Genomic DNA, 17448 nt, shown 5'->3' on the forward strand with positions numbered 1-17448 from the left:
TAGAAACGCACAGTAGTTAGTCATGTTCAAAAATTCAGGTCAATCGGTTTAAAATTGACTGAGTTATAGCAGCAAGTGCCCAAAATAGGTGCTCCTGCCCAAATGGTCCCAGACCCTATTTATCGTGCAAGCAGGCCTGGATAAAAACTAACCATAGGGTGTTTGGTGAAAACAATTCTTGCACCATACAGTGTACCAGCTACAATAAACTGTATTGGAATGAAATGGTTCGCTGAAATTTGCAACGAAACGGTTATTTTCTTCAAATCCGTCGTTCACAAACACGAATGAATGCAACTGTTTGTCATTGTGTTGAACAAAAGTAGTTTGTAGTAAAATGTAATGGTATAAGTATGTTACGCAAATATGAAAGCTTACACTTTGATATAAAGTGATCCTATATTGCAACCAGTGCAATAAGTTTGCATCCTCATGTAGTTCTACAATGCTTGAATATTATAATATATTGTCACTATCTGATATGGTTCAATAATATAGTAGTGTATTGTTCTCCGCTTTAGGTTTTACATTGTTGAACAATAAAGCAACTTCTTGATAAAAACTAACCTTATCAGTTAGAAGATATGTATTGTTGGCAATGTATGCCAAATTGTATTTTTCTATGCGGGAAGCTTTGAACATTGTAGCTACTATACATTTACATTCGATTTTTATGTAACAATATATTATACTGTTTTTCTTACGTTTGAACCATTCACTTTTCCGAATCATTATTTTTCCTTGCATTTTTTTAGATTTTTCCGTGCTTCGTTTTGTTGATGTTTGTGACTTTTTTGATGCAAAGGAAAGGAAAGAGAAAAAAGTGAATAAGTTGAAACATCAAGTTAAAGTCAATAAAATGTTTAAATCAGTGGTAAACCAGATGTCCTAAGAACTGCAGATCCAAGAGATATGCCGGGCTAGAGTGCGATGAGAGAAATACGAATGTAGATCAACCCGGAAAGACGCAGGTCAGATTACCGTGAATCAGTGGATGAGTTCAACACTATTCTTTCTGTATTTGCATTTAGGGGAGTTTTCTCCTCTTCTCTCATGTGAACTTGCCTTCGACCATAATCGAATTAAATGCGATTGACAAACTTTATCTTTGACGTAGAGCCATCTTTAACATATGGACTGGACTGAACACTGTAATGACTTCTAATATAGGTTCGTCTGCGGGTTCGCTTTTTAACCTAACTTATATTTGAATCGAACTTGACAGTTTTCTCATGAGTTGTTATGTATTTCCCCGTGTATTTCAAACTTTAGTCAAACTGGAGCCTCAATATTGCAATAACGGTTTAGCACGCTGTAATGGTACTTATGTACCTCGTCACCCACTTCATGCAACTACATCAGTGGTCTAATAAACACTTAGCGCGCTCGGCATAGTTTCATCGCAGACAGACGTTCAAGTTCGAGGAGGAATCCCTTGAAGAATTCCTGGATCAATTTCTGTAGAAATTCCTGGTGAAATTCTTGGAAAAAATCCTGGAAGCAATTACTGGAGCCCTGAAGGAATCTCGGGGGGAATGTCTGGAGGAATTCATGAAGGAATACATGGAGGAAACCCTGGAGGATTCCTTGGAGGAGTCTCTGAAAAAAAAATGTAGGAATTCTTGGAAAAATCCATGGAGGATATCCTAGAGGAACGCCTGCATGAATTTCTGAAGGAATCTCCGGAGGAACTTCTGGAGAAATCTCTAGTGGAATTTCTGGCGAAATTTCTGGTGGAATCTCTAAATGAATTCCTGGAGGAATTTTTAGAGAAATCCCCGCAGGAATTTCCAGAATTCCCTGGAAAAAAATCCTGGAGGAATTCCAGAAAAAAAATCGTGGATATGTCTTTCAAGGAAAAGGAATTTGTAGAGGAATACCAGGAATAATTTCTGAAGAAATCGCAGATCAAATTTTATGAAGAAATTCTGGAGGAATCCTTAGAAGAGTTCCTGAAGAAACTCCAGATGGAACCCCGGAAGAAGTTTCAAGAGCAATGCCTAAGGGAATCTCTCAACAGTTCTGGAAGTACTGAATCAATTCCTGGAGAAAATCCTTACAGAATACAAGGAGGAATTCCTGAAGAAATCCTAAGAAGAGTTCCTGGGAGAATCTTTGGATGAATTATTAAAATAAGTTGTTCCAGAAAGAATCACAGAAGCAATTCCCGAGTTAAATCCTGTAATTCATGGAGGAATCCCTAAAGGATATCCTAGACTAGAGGAATGCCTGTAGTGATTAACGGAGGACTCTATAGAAACACTCCTGGAGGAATCTCTAGAGGCATTTCTGAAGGAATCCCTAGATGAAATTTAAGAGGAATCCCTGTAGTAATTCCTGGAATAATTCCTGGAGAAATCTCAGAAGAAATTCGTGGAAGAATCTCTTGAGAAATTCCAGTAAGAAATTCCTGAAGAAATTGCAGATGGAATCCCTAGAGAAATCCTGAAGGAATTCTACGAAGAGTTCGTGGAGGAATTCCTTGAGGAATCTCTGCAGGAGTTCCTAAATCACGGAAGCAATCCAATGAGGAATTCCTTAGGAAATCCCAGGAAAGCTTTCTGAACAAATTCCTGGAAGAATTTCTATAGGAAAAAATATGAAGGAATCCATGTCTACAATAATTTTTGGAGGAACTTCTGGATTCCTGTAAGGGTTTCTGGAAGATATTGCTGCTGAAATACTTCGAATTATTCCAGATTGAATTTTTGGAGCAATCTCTAGTGGAATTCATAAAGGAATATATGTAGAAGAAACCGCAGAAACCTCTGAAATAGCACTTGCAGAAATACCTAAAATAATTTCTGTTGACATTCCTTTGGGAATCCCTTAAGAAATTCCTGGAGAAATCCTTGGAAAAAAAACACTGAAACAATCACTGGGGGAACCTCAAATAATATCCCATGAGAAATTCCCGGAGGAATGACTGGTGAAACTCATAGAAGAATTCTTGAAAAATTCTCTGGAACAATCTATGAAGGAATCACCGAAAAAATCCTGGAGAAATTCGTCGATGCATCCTTGCAGAAGTATCTGTAAAAATGCTGAAGGAATCGTGGGAGAAATTCCTGAAGCATTTCTTGGAACAAACCCTGAAACAAGGATCGGTATATTCGCCTCACTCCATTCATATTCACTCCTCTCTGCTGAAGCAAATCGAGAAAGATGCAGCAAACGGATCGTCGTGATCAAACACGCAACCCCATCACTAGTGGGAAGCGATGAGCCAGCTGCTTGACATGAATATTCGTTGCCATTCGTCGCAGTTTGGATCGCAAGCGAATGAATGAATGGCGAATGGTGAAGAATGCTGGTGAGCGATCGAAGCGGCTATTATCATAAGTAGAAGAGAATTTCTGCATGTAATGCATACATTTTTACTGTATTGTTGCTGAAATGCTAGATTAGCAAAGAAAATATTTCGAAAACATCAAAAATTCGTATGCACAATATCAATCGCATCACTCACGAATCGCATTCGCTTGCGATGCGAATGTGGATGAATAAGTAATCTCCAAGTATGGCTTCCCACCGTTCGCCGGAGTTTACAGTCGTCGCTGACAAGCATACACACGAACTAAAGCGACAACCGTTCGCTACTGACTGTCTTCGAATGTGGAAGAAGATGAAAAGTGGAAATCAGGAACCCTGCCCTGAAACAATCACTATCGGAACCCTGCAAGATGTTCATTAGAGTGGGTCATTGTTTATATGGAAAAATGAAAAATTTAATGGTATCCCATTAGATCAAAGCCTTTTTGATCCCATTTCAAGACCCAAATAAGTGTGCAAAATTTGGGCATGATCGGTTATGTCTACGTTTTGCGCATCGCATTTGAAATTTGTATGGGGTTTTGTATGGGAAACACATTTTTTTTGCATTTCTCTCATAACAAGCTCGAAACTTTCTAAATCCATGTAACCGATAAAGTGAAAACATAGCCTAGGGTGTTTTAAAAAATTTTGTCGAAGACCGCGAAGTGATCTGATGCTTATAAAAAAAGTTATAGCGATGGCATTGCTTGGCAAAACAGCATGATTTTGTTGCTATTGTTATTCCTTTACATGTTAAAACATAAACACATGTATGCGGTTCGTTCGTTATAACTATTTTCACAAGCATCGGATCGCTTTGTGGTCTTCAACAAAGTTTTTCAAAACATCCTAGGCTATCATTTTACAGTATCAGTTAAAAAGTTTCAGACAAACTTTTTCAACTTAAGACAAAAATGCAAAAAAGTATGTTTTCCCATACACAATCCCATACAAATTACAATTGCAATGCGCAAAGTGTAGACGTAACCGATTGTGCTCAAATTTTGCGCAGATACTCAGGACCCGAAACGGAACCAAAAAAGCTTTGATCTGAGAAAACGGTGCCGATGACCCACACTAATGTTCATGGAAGAATTCACGAATGAAAAAATCCTGGAGAAGTCCCTTGAGGAATTTTTGAAACAATCCCTGGAGAAGTTCTTGAATAAATGCCTCAAGGAATTTCTGAAGGTGTCCTCGAAAAAAATCGTAAAGAAATCCCAGGTATTAAGCTCTTAGCATGACGTTTGTTTGAATTGAATACAAGTGAAAATTCGTGTATCAGTAGCACATAACTGCACTCTATAGGAGCAAAGTCCTTCTTTTCTCTACCAGAACCAGTTTCGGCATATCCGGAAAATTTGGCATGCTGTTTCTGTATTCCATGAATAAGCATCACAAAATTTAGCCATTCAACCAAGCTTATATTTGGTAAAATTCAATGATAAGATCGAAGTGGTTCTCTTGGAGAAATACTTGGCGAAATTTCCTGAGGTTCTCGAGTAAAAAAGGTTTGATAATTGTGGATAAAAACTTTAATTACTCGAATAGTTCATTTTTTAATATATTTCTTCTGGAATTCTGAATTATCATTCATCTTTGAGTTGGCTCGAATCGGAGCCAACTAAAAAAAATCTGGTCCCCCTCTGGCTACGCCCATGTCCAGATGTATGTTTTACGGGCATCGTAGCATTCATCTTAGTCCCACTGAGGCGACGTGAAACATCGTAGAGGAGACGAATGTTGCTGGTATTTGCGGCTTTCTCGCCTTCTTTGGCTAGGGAGTCCGCCCACACTATTTAGTCCTGCCTACATGAGCGCTTCACTTCCTTCTCGAGAGCCGAATAGCGCTGACGGGCTATGGCTTTGGCTCCTCGTGTTCCTTCGCTCCTCTATCTTCCTCTAGGTGTCACCTGTGATCCACTGCCTTCTCCGAGTGCGCAGCTCACCTAAATTATTCTCGCCAGTGGCGATGAAGGCGTTCATCATGGCGCTCCATTTTCCGGAATATCCGCAGCACGGTTTTCCAGCTCCTCGACGAAGCACCTTTTCCCCGCAGCGTCTTCCAGTCGGCGTGTGTTGAACCGACGCCCGATTTTCTCCAGCTGATGGATCCTCGCAATACGCAACCGGATCTCGTCGATTAGGAGATGATGGTCGGACCTAGGTCGGACGTTATGTCGGCGCTACGTTTGTTCCGCACATCAAGCAGGCTCCATCTCCGTTTTCGGATGGTGCTCATGTGGTCGATTTGATTTTCGGTGACGACATCACGGAAAACCAATGTCTCTTTGTACACTGGTTGATGAGGAAAGAGCGATTTCTCAATCACCAGGCCATTGTTGCAACATGCAGAGTTCGTTCGTTTTTCCGAGACCATGGCGTCCCATGACGTGCTCATAGTCCGAGTTGTCGGAACCAACCTTTGCGTTGAAGTTCGCAGTCAGTGTTCTCCAAAGTTTCGGCTTCGCTCAGTCCTAGGATGTCGAGCGCTTCATACGGCATGCCTCATTGGCTAGTTGTGCCAGTTTACACTGCTGGGCTAGGGTTGAAACATTCCAAGTTCCAATTCTTGTCCGTTGTTTCGCACTAAAAGTCGTTGCCATTGAATGAGTTCGTAATCTTTCATTTTCGGTTCCTGTAACGGTTTTTGGGTTTCAGAAACAGTAGGTTGTTGACTTAGGGTTCCCTATCCAGCGTGTTAAGGCTGCCACCTTAGTTATAGCTGCCGGTGGAAGAGCATTTCATACTCAGCCTCTGGATGCCAGAACAGACGCTGTTTGAGCCGCTCCTCCTTGGTGAACAGACGCTCGGAACGTACCTCCTCAATCTAGCTGAAGTCAAAAGGACAACAGTGCCCATAGGCTGCACTACCAGCTAAGTACACAACTCTTAGCTGGCGGTCTTTGTCATCGCTTGATCCGGGTTTGAGGACTAGGTTTGGGAGATACAGCGATTTTCGCGACTTGAAAAGCCCGACTTTCAACCGAATCGACAATTTAAGAAATCTATAAGCAGAAAGATTCTGACCGCATCATAGGTTTTAATTCAAATTATCATTTTTTATATATTTTGAGTCCTCACATACCAGCAACATTTGAATATGCTTTCCTGCGAAGTTTACATTCTCACTCAGTCAACAACAACAAAGCCACTTTTTTGCATACCTTCTCTCTCTCCAATCGTTTCACATTTTATGCAAATCAAGATAGAAATGATGACAAAACCCAGCCCGGAAAACCAGTTTCTCCAAATAAAAAATTCTGTGCATTAAATTACCATATTCTGGCAATAAATGCAGCTCGGGTTCAGTGCCTGGCTTGTAAAATGGCACCTTCTTCCATTTCCTGCATTCGAACTAAAATGCATCAAATGTAGAAGGCAGTTCGTTCGTTCGTTCCGAATTCGATATACATTACGAAACTAAAAACTAACATGAACGCGTGCCCCAAGTCGTACGCAAACAATTATGATCCTACTACGTCTCCCAGCTCAGCTTCGGCGTTTTGTTCCCACGTAGCGCAGTGGCTACACTAACTGGCCTAATAATATTTATTAGAACCTGTTGCTCTTATGATAATCGGTGCCAGCCAGACAGACGAACAGACGTACTGTGAGGTGGGTTGAGAATCGAGATAGAATAAGAGTTCTATCTGGACCGCGTGTGAATCCCGTCCGGAGAGACACATCATCCCATTCACTGTCAGCATTCATACTAGTTCTATAGCACAGACAAATCTATATAGCATTCTAGCCAATTCAACTAAATTAGCAAATGAGGCGAACATCATACACACGTGAAGTACAGTGTTGGTCAATATATTTGCTACCCACTGGATAATGATCCTCAATCTCACCACACGCGAACCTCCATTTAGGTAACGAGTCGGGACTGCCTGAATACAATTTTTACCTAAATGGATTTCAAGAGCGTTTCAGGGCGTTTCAGGAGGTTTCAGAGAGGTTTAGTGAGGCTTCAGAAACTCTCAGGTGTCACGGGGGTTTCCGAAGCGTTTCAATGCGTTTCAGAGCGTTTCATGGCCTTTCAGGAAGTTTCAGGAGGTTTAAGGTAAAGACACTATATGCAAAGACACGAAATGTTCCAATTGGAATTCCAAATTTTCTGTCAATGTCATTCCAATCGAGCAGGAGACCTCCTGTCAAACGTGCTTTAAAGCATTGTTCGTCGGCATAATCGTCATGATTGGATGATCATCATCGACAACAACAATTATCACACTTCGTATCTTTGCTTATAGTATCTAGGGTGCTTGCAGAGGGTCGCAGGTGAATTTGACGGAGGTTTAAGACGTTCAAGGGCTGCAAAACGGTGAGTCGATAAGGAGAGCGTCCAACATAGCTCTGGTCCTCACAAGTTCCTACCTCATGCTTCCACGGGTCAAACGATGACAAAGACCGCCAGCTAAGAGTTGTGTGCTTAGCTGGTAGTGCAGCCTGGGCACTGTTGTCCTTCTGACTTCAGCTAGATTGAGGAGGTACGATCCGAGCGTCTGTTCACCAAGGAGGTGCGGCTCAAACAGCGTCTGTTCTGGCATCCAGCGGCTGAGTATGAAATGCTGTATTGCGTCAGCTATACCTAAGAAGGCAGCCCCTTCAACGCAATGTAGGCAGCGCGGCCCCGGTAAGGTAGCCTGCTGAAAACCTTCAAACACCCAGAAAAGCAATAGTAGAGTAAACGGATTGATTCAACGGCAACAGACCCGGCAACGAATAAAGGACAACGATTGGAAAGTCGGATCTTGGAACGTGAGAACTTTGAATGAACCCGCACGTGTTGGGCTCCTGGCTCGTGAACTGCGGAATGTCGGCGTTAATGTGGCCGCTATCCAGGAGATACGCTGGCCCAAAACTGGAGAACGCGAATTCCGAGCGGTGGATCCCATCGCCAACACTTCATTCAAGTACCACATCTACTACAGCGGCGGCGATAAGGCAGAACGCGGAGTTGGCTTTATAGTGATCGGGAAGCAGATGAAGCGAGTTATTCGGTGGAAGCCGATAAGCGACCGAATCTGTGTGTTGAGGATGAAGGGCAAGTTCTTCAACTACAGCCTGATCAGCATCTATGCGCCAACGAACGACAAACCCGATGACATGAAGGATGAGTTCTATGAGAGCCTTGATAAGGCCTACGGAGAGTGCCCAAAACAAGATGTCAAAATAGTCATCGGAGATGCAAATGCGCACACAGTAAAATCGCTCAGCACTAAAATATGTAAGCCCTACTCATAAGTGCATAATTTCCAGACCACACAAAAATGTGTTACAGTTACACATTCTCAAAAAACAGCTCGTACACTCGTCTAGATGCGAAATGTCGATTTTTTTTTGTTTTCCAAGATCACTAGTAAACCTAGCTAGATTGCTGTACAAAAATTTTTGCGAATTTAACGATTTTGTGGACACAGGAGCTGATTTTGTGAATGTGCAAGGGTTACACATTTTTGGTGTAGTCTGGAAATTATGCACTTTTGTGCTGAGCGGCGTTAGCGTGCAGATCGGCAGAGAAAGTTTCTTTCGGCCTGTCATTGGAACGGAAAGCCTTCATTCTGTTACCAACGATAATGGTCTGCGCCTTGTGACATTCGCTGCTGCTAGAGGGATGGCAATCAGCAGTACCTACTTCGCACGTAAGAATATCCGAAAACACACCTGGCGACACCCGAGTGGTGACACTTGCTCCCAGATAGACCACGTGCTGGTCGACGGGCGACATTTCTCGGACGTCATAGATGTGATGTCCTACAGAGGCCCGAACATCGACTCGGATCATTATCTTGTAGCCGCTAAAATTCGGGCGCGATTATCCAGCGTCACAAGTTCAAGAAACAACAGGACGATGCGTTTCAATATCCAGCGCTTGTCAGCCGAAGGGGTTGCTGCACAGTACCATCAGAAGCTAGACGAGAGGATAGGAGAGACCAACGGATCTGGAGATGTCAACAGCTTGTGGGGAAGTATCCACGAAGCAGTGACAACAACAGCGCAAGAGGTGATTGGTACCGCTCAGCGACGCCAACGTAATGGTTGGTTTGACGAGGACTGCCAACGAGCGACGAACGAAAAGAATGCCGCCAGAAGTCGAATGCTAGTGGCCGGTACCCGGCAGAACAGAGAGCGGTACAGGGTTGCAAGAGCAGAAGAGAAACGAATCCACCGCAGGAAAAAACGGCAACACGAAGAGAGTGTTATTGCTGAAGCGCATGAAAGTATGGACAGGAACGATATGCGGAGATTTTATGCAACTGTCAATGGCGCGCGGCACAAGACTGCGCCAGTGCCCGCCATGTGCAATGACCGGGAAGGAAATTTGCTGACAGACAAAACAATGGTGGCAGCCAGGTGGAAGGAGCACTTCGAAGATTTGTTGAATGGTAGCAGCGAAGGAGCACCCAGGAACAGGATTAACATAATGGATGACAGTCAAGCAGTGGAACCACCAACACTGGATGAGGTTAAAAAGGCCCTTAAGGAGCTGAAAAACAGCAAGGCTGCTGGGAAGGACGAGATCCCGGTCGAACTTCTTAAGCACGGAAGCGAGCAGCTACATCAATCAATCCATCAGATTATTATAAAGATTTGGGAGGATGAAGAATTGCCCACTAGTTGGTTGGATGGCCTCATATGCCCAATCTACAAGAAAGGGCACAGACTGGAGTGTGCCAATTACAGAGGGATTACCCTTTTAAATTCGGCGTATAAGATACTGTCGCGTGTCCTGTTCAACAGACTGCGACCTCTTGAGGAGTCCTTCGTCGGCGAATACCAGGCTGGTTTTCGTGAGGGCCGATCAACGACGGATCAAATATTTACCCTGCGGATGATCCTAGATAAATTCCGGGAATATAACTTGCAGACTCACCATCTGTTCATTGATTTTAAAGCAGCGTACGATTCAGTGAAAAGAAATGAGCTTTGGCAGATAATGTCAGAACATGGTTTTCCGGCGAAACTAATTAGGCTGATACGCGCAACGCTGGATGGATCAAAATCAAGTATTCGGATCGCGGACGAAGTGTCTACGTCGTTTGTGACCTTGGATGGGTTGAAGCAGAGGAAGCTCTTTCAAATTTATTGTTCAACATTGCACTCGAAGGAGCGATTAGGAGGTCAGGCGTGCAGAGGAATGGCTCAATCATCACACGGTCGCACATGCTCCTCGGTTTTGCGGACGATATTGATCTCATCGGCATCGATCGTAGGGTAGTGGAGGAAGCTTATGCTCCTCTAAAGAGAGAGACAGCGAGGATAGGCTTGACGATTAACTCTACCAAGACGAAGTACATGATAGCGGGTAGAGACAGAAGCAGGCCTAGTGGTGTTAGTGCTGAGGTAGTGATTGATGGGGAAGTGTTTGAAGTTGTTGAAGAATTTGTTTATCTTGGAACACTTGTGACATGTGACAATGACGTTTCCCGTGAAGTGAAAAGGCGTATTGCAGCTGCGAATAGGGCCTTTTACGGATTGCGTAGCCAGCTTAGGTCCCGTAACTTGCAAACGCAAACAAAATTCGCTCTGTATAAGACGCTGATTCTTCCGGTTGCCCTCTACGGTCACGAAGCGTGGACGTTAAAGGAGGTAGACCGAAAAGCTTTTGGAGTTTTTGAGCGCAAAGTGCTGCGGACAATTCTCGGTAGGAAACAAGAAAATGGAGTGTGGCGCAGACGCATGAATCACGAGTTGTACCAAGTGTACGAAGATGCGAATATTGTGAAACGTATAAAATACGGCAGACTTCAGTGGGCTGGACACGTAGTGCGAATGTCGGAAGAAAGAATAGCGAAAACAATATTCAGCAGAGAACCCGGTAGAGGTAGGCGACTTCGTGGGCGGCCGCGAACTCGCTGGCTGCACGCGGTTGAAGAAGATCTGCGATCCCTACACGTTCGGGGAAGGCCCATATAGCCGAGGCGGTAAACGCACGGGTATTCAGCATGACCATGCTGAGGGTGACGGGTTCGATTCCCGGTCGGTCCAGGATCTTTTCGTAAAGGAAATTTCCTTGACTTCCTTGGGCATAGAGTATCTTCGTGCCTGCCACACGATATACACATGCAAAATGGTCATTGGCAGAGGAAGCTCTCAGTTAATAACTGTGGAAGTGCTCATAGAACACAACATAGAACATAGAACATAGCTGAGAAGCAGGCTTTGTCCCAGTGAGGACGTTACGCCAAGAAGAGGAGGAGGACGTTCGGGGAAACTGGAGGAACATCGCCCAAGACCGACGAAGATGGTGCTCTACTATATGCCACAATAGATCAAATGAATGGTCGCAGTGGCATTATGTCCCCAACAAAGAAAAAATACGCTCGGCATTGGAGTAAAGTTACTTTGTAGCCAACAAGGTATCAAGGTAGGTTAAGGCGTTCAAGGCGTTTTGATGCGTTTCAGGGCATTTTAGGAAGTTAAAGGAGGGCTTCAGAGGCTCGCAGGTGAATTTCACGCAGGTTTCATGTTGGTTTCAGAGGCGTTCTCAAAGCGTTTAAATGCGTACCAAGGCGTATAAGGGCACTTCAGAAGGTTTCCGATGAACTTGAGGGGACTTAAGAGGCTTGCAGGTGAATTTCACGGAGGTTTCATGAGGGTTTTAGGAGCGTTTAAAACCGTTTCAAGGCGTTTCAGGATGCTTCACAGGGTCTTTAGGGGACTTCAGAGGATCTCAGGTAAATTTCACGGAGGTTTTAGGGATTTCAGAGACGTTTCAAGGCGTTTCAGGAGGTTTCACAGGGGCTTCAGGGGGCTTCAAAGGCTCTTAGGTGAATTTCACGGATGTTTTGAAAGGATTTTAGAGGCATTTCAAAGCGTTTCAGGGCGTTTTAATGCGTTTCAGGAGGTTTGGGAGGCCTTTAAGGGGCTTCAAAGGCTGGCAGGTGAATTTCACGGAGGTTTCATGAGGGTTTCAGAGGCGTTTCAAGGCATTTCAATACGTTTCATGGCGTTTCAGGGCATTTCACGGAAGTTTTAAGGAGTTTCACGGAGGTTTTTTAGTGGTTTAAGAGGCAGTTCAAAGCTTTTCTAGGCGTTTCAGGATGTTTTAATACGTTTCAGGGCGTCCCAGGAGGTTTCAGGAGGGTTTTAGGGGGCATCAGAGGCTCGCAGGTGAATTTCTCGCAGGTTTCATAGGAGTGTCAGAGGCGTTTCAAAGCGTTTCAAGGCGTTTCAAAAGCTCTCAGGTAAATTTCACGGAGATTTAATAGGGATTTTAGAGGTGTTTCAGAGCGTTTCAAGTCGTTTCAGGGCGTTTCAGAAAATTTCAAAGCGGTTCTAGGGCGTTTCAGAGGCTCTCAGGTAAATTTCATAGAAGTTTTGTAGGGGTTTTAATGGCGTTTCAAGACGTTTCAAGAGTTTTCAATGCGTTGCAGGGCGTCCCAGGAGGTTTCAGGAGGGTTTAAGGGGGCTTCAGAGGCTCGCAGGTGAATTTCTCGCAAGTTTCATAGGGGTTTCAGAGGCGTTTCGAAGCGTTTCAAGGCGTTTCAATGCGTTTCAGGGCGTTTCTGGAGGGGTTTCAGAGTGGTTTCAGGGGGGTTCAGAGTATAGACACTATAGATTCCATAGACTCGCGGAGACATGGTTGAGCAAAACGATTTTAGTGTGTTTTACCGTGAATTTAGAGTGTACCGAGCAAATATGACGTCATGTAATCCATTATCGCTATTGAAACCGTGACGTCATGCTCGTTTGGCTACACGAACTGACAGTTTGTTTGGCTACAGTTGTCTACGTCTCCGCGAGTCTATGGAATCTATAGTGTCTATAGTTCAGAGGCTCTCAGGTAAATTTCATGAAGATTTCATTTAGGGTTCTAGAGTATAGACACTATAGATTCCATAGACTCGCGGAGGCGAAGACAACTGTAGCCAAACGAACTGTCAGTTCGTGTAGCCAAACGAGCATGACGTCACGATTTCAATGGCGACAATGGATTGCGTGACGTCATATTCGCTCGGTACACTCTAAATTCACGGTAAAACACACTAAAATCGTATTGCTCAACCATGTCTCCGCGAGTCTATGGAATCTATAGTGTCTATATTCTAGAGGCGTTTCAAAGCGTTTCAAGGCATCTCAATGGTCTTCAGAGTGGTTTCATTTTTTTTGTATTTTTACTAAAGCTAATTCTACACTTAAGCCACAGACAAACAGACGTAACAGCTTGAACGATTTTCATGGAAATCCATCGCCCAGGTCACACTACCATCACCTGGTGGAAAAGTTGCGCGAATCACTGTGTTCTGCCATATCGTCAACAGAAGGCGCTAGTGTGAAACGTCAAACGCATAGAAAAACGATGCGCGCGCCTCCGGTCGTGAAATCCACAACTATAAAAATTTAAAATGATCGTTAAAAGCGTGGTCGATGGAAATTTCGCAAGTGTTACGTCTGTTTGTCTGTGCTTAAGCGCTGTTTGCAGTTCAGAAGGAATTTTTCGGCCAATCTTGATAATAGAAATACACTAGAACTCCAATGGCGCTGTAGTCAGTTCTCCTATTTAATTATTTTAATAACTTTAATTGCAATAATTTACTATTTTAAAGTGTCCATCTTGTAGAGGACCTTTTGTTATGGTAATCAAAATTAACATGACACTTCTAGTACCGCTGCTGACGCTGTAAGGGCGTGGCAAACTAGATGTTAGTCACACGAACAGTCGCGACATTGGACTTCTGTGGCTAGTTATTCTACTATCTTGATGCATGGGAAATTCCTTGCCTGAATCGCCCTAGAAACCGTTTTTCTTCGATCACAGTACGCAGTTGCGAAGAAATGACAGTTCAATTGGTAGTCACCGTGAAAAGTTTCTGCCAGGAATCGGTCAAGAAGTTCCTTGAGCGATTCCTTTCAAACACCAAACTAGGCTTTAGAGTGGTTTCAGGTGAACGTAGAAGCTCATTAAACTTTTCCTCTATTGCGTAAATCTCCTAGAGACAACCAAATACGTTAGTAGATCCGATGACCTACACTCAAGGAAGTTCTTGGAGATTCTCAAACTGACAATGAACTCTTCACTTGATAGCACATAGCTACACGAGGCTCTGTAAGCATAAATTTCATTCATAATGCTCAAATAGATCACTGATTACACTTGTAGATCAGATGACCTTAACTCCCAAGTTTGATAGATCAATTCTAACCTTTTTAACTAATCTAAAACTGATACTTTTAGGATATTTTTCTGTAGATAATTTCAATTCAATTTGGACAAGTATGTACAGACTTTCTGCTCTAGTGCTTCATGATCCTCAAAATTACGCTTGAAATAATGGAAGATAGACGATAGATAGCCTAAATTTTGTCTTTGGTCTGAATATTCCAGAGGTGCGAACTACGTGCCCACTACTGTACACGCCCGATTTAAGCAGAAACCGATATTCGATCGCGACGCGCAATCAACCGCAACGTAGTCGCGATCGCGACTCGGTGATAGTATCCAGTGGGCGCTCGTCGCGAAAGGTTTACGGTTACGGAGTAAGAATTTTCCATTGCGGTTTCGTCAAGTTACGAGTGAGTGTCGTAGGATCATTCCGGTTGCAAAATGCAAACGTTTTCTAACCACCCCACCGGACTGCTTCCGGTTGAGGAAAACTACGATCCGAACAAACCGACGATCAAGGAGTTCTACAAAGGGCGGGACATCTTCATAACCGGAGGGACGGGGTTTATGGGAAAGGTTCTGATCGAGAAGTTGCTGCGATCGTGTAACGGGGTGAATCGAATCTTTCTGTTGTTACGCGAGAAGAAGTCCAAAACGATGGAGGACCGTTTGCTGGAGATTCAGGAACTTGCGGTAGGTTGTGGAGGTGTTTCGTATGAGACAGTTGGATGAATTGTGTGACCTTACAATCCGTTTAGCTGTTCGAGGTACTCCGGAAACAAGATCCAGACGCCCTGAGCAAGATGATTCCGATCAAGGGGGACGTTTCGCAGCTGGGCTTAGGAATTTCGTCCGAGGACCGGAAGCGGATGAGTGAAGTGTCGGTGATCTTTCACGTGGCTGCCAACGTTCGGTTCGACGATACGCTGAAGGACGCCGTCATTCTGAACACCCGCGGGACTCGGGAAATGATCCGCTTTGCGGAAACTCTCAAGAACCTGTGCGTAATGATGCACGTTTCGACGACCTACTCCAACCCGGACAAGTACGTGATCGAGGAGAAGGTTAGAACTTGTAGGTTGAATAGTTTTCCTAGGATTCTTATGACCCCCTAAACCTCAGATATACCCTCCGTACGCGGATTGGGAGAAAACCATCAAACTGGCGGAAACGATGGACGAACAAACGCTGGAGACCTTTGCGCCGAAGTACATGGGAATGCTACCGAACACCTACGTCTTTACCAAGTCGCTTGCCGAGCACATCATCAACGACCACAAGGACAAGCTTCCGTTGATTTTGTTCCGGCCGTCGATCGTCATCTCCAGTATGCGCGATCCGATCCCCGGTTGGATCGATAACTTCAACGGACCGGTAGGACTGCTGGTGGGTAGCGGCATTGGCATTTGCCGAACAATGTACTGCGATCCGAACAACGTGGCCGACTATACCCCGGTGGATGTCTGCATCAAAGCGATGATCGTGGCCGCTTGGAAGAAGGGCACTGCCGTGATACAGAGGTGAGTCAATTCGTAGTGAAGAGTTTAGTATCGTGAATTTCATCCGCACACATGAGGAACAACTCGGTAAAATGTAGGCTTTACAGATCTTCGGTAAAACGCTCTCCCTTAGTTATGTAGATAATTGAGCAGCTCTATACTGGATTTCCAACTTTGAGTCCTAGCCAATCTTAACACTGAATTCGTGAAAAACACAGTTTATTACCTGTGTAAATAGGAGATAATTGATCGCGGTTGATGAGTCGATCGCGGGATGCTGTGGGCGGAGATAATCACTAGTCTGTGAATGGGGTATTCAGTTTAGTGTAATCTAATGTTAAGTCGTGGCTTTTTAATTGTAGATGATATCACTGAGATAGGTACGCTGGGCGAGATCGATCAAGCGTGTTAATAACTCAGATTAGCGACGACAAACCTCGAAACCACGAGACAATGAGGGCTTTTACCTTAGATAGATAGTAGTGGAATGACTAGCATTAAGTGTGTGCCACATTAACCTTTCACATAAGACGTTTAAGCTTTGGCTTCGTTTCTATTTGAGGGTTACGGCGTATTAACTAGCAGAAGTAGAAGCAAACACTGTTGTAGGTGAATCATACGACATTATGTGCCCAAAATCGAACCTGAGTTCTAACTGATAAAAAAAAACTTGATGAGGAATGTGGAGCACTCAACTACGATCGTTTCCCTCTGTTTGAGAATTAACATAATGAACTTTGTAGTGTGAACGACTAGGCGTGGACTGGTTGGAGAATCGATGCATTCGGTTGAATCCAAATATGAACGAATAATGAATATTTATAACACCGACGACGGTTGAGTCTTTTCTATAGCGTTCAGAACATTTTAGTGATGTTTTTCCCTATATTCATCAATGTAGAGAAAATAAATATTACTTGAATTATATTAAATTGATATGTGCGTGCATTGACCGTTTTGATATCATCACCTTTGAACTAATACATCGGCGACCTACAGTCGGTTAATCAGGGTAGGGTGTCGATTCCATTGAGCATGCCAAATTGAATTTGAGGCATTTTAGGGCGTTTGAGAGGTTTCAGAAGCTTTTATGGGGCTTCCAGAGGCGTTTCAAGGTATTTCAGATTTTAGTAGACTAGCGTATTTGTCGAAAAAAATTTCATGATTTTTGGTCCCATACAATTTTTGACAACTTTAGGCCCCTTGATTGACCACTTAGCCTTGAGATACGGACTTCAAATTTTGACACGATCATTTCTCAGCTAAAACGATAATTTTCCAATAACGAACTTATAACATTTCTAATGTTTGAAAAATAAGGGACGGCCTACTGCACAATGTGCCCAGCACAGTTATTTGCGAAGGTAAAGTGTTTGAGCAGAAATTAGTGAATTAAGATCCCAGTACATAGGGTCAAATATTTGTTCATTTTCATTGATGCCAAACAGATGTTGTTTCCTTAGTTCATTTCTTGTCAAATATTTGATCCTGTGTACTTTCTAAAAGACTGAAATTAGC

The 17448-nt window shown here is 43.5% G+C and overlaps 2 protein-coding genes across 2 annotated transcripts in view; one reads left to right on the plus strand and one right to left on the minus strand.

The window, feature by feature from the left end:
* The window catches only part of LOC109398402 (thioredoxin domain-containing protein 5 homolog), a 199336-nt gene that overhangs the window by 92663 nt on the left and 89225 nt on the right, over positions 1-17448 (minus strand). The gene's annotated exons all lie outside the window — the stretch shown is intronic.
* LOC109409419 (putative fatty acyl-CoA reductase CG5065) overlaps positions 14547-17448 on the plus strand; it is a 31706-nt gene continuing 28804 nt past the window's right edge. The window contains exons 1-3 of the mRNA XM_019682863.3: positions 14547-15124; positions 15190-15495; positions 15554-15951. Coding sequence (XP_019538408.2) covers positions 14873-15124; positions 15190-15495; positions 15554-15951 — 956 coding nt within the window. The 5' untranslated portion in view covers positions 14547-14872. The remainder of the gene's footprint in view (positions 15125-15189; positions 15496-15553; positions 15952-17448) is intronic.

The sequence above is a fragment of the Aedes albopictus genome, chromosome 1 (genome assembly GCF_035046485.1).
Source record: "Aedes albopictus strain Foshan chromosome 1, AalbF5, whole genome shotgun sequence".
In the NCBI taxonomy this organism is placed as follows: Eukaryota; Metazoa; Arthropoda; class Insecta; order Diptera; family Culicidae; genus Aedes; species Aedes albopictus.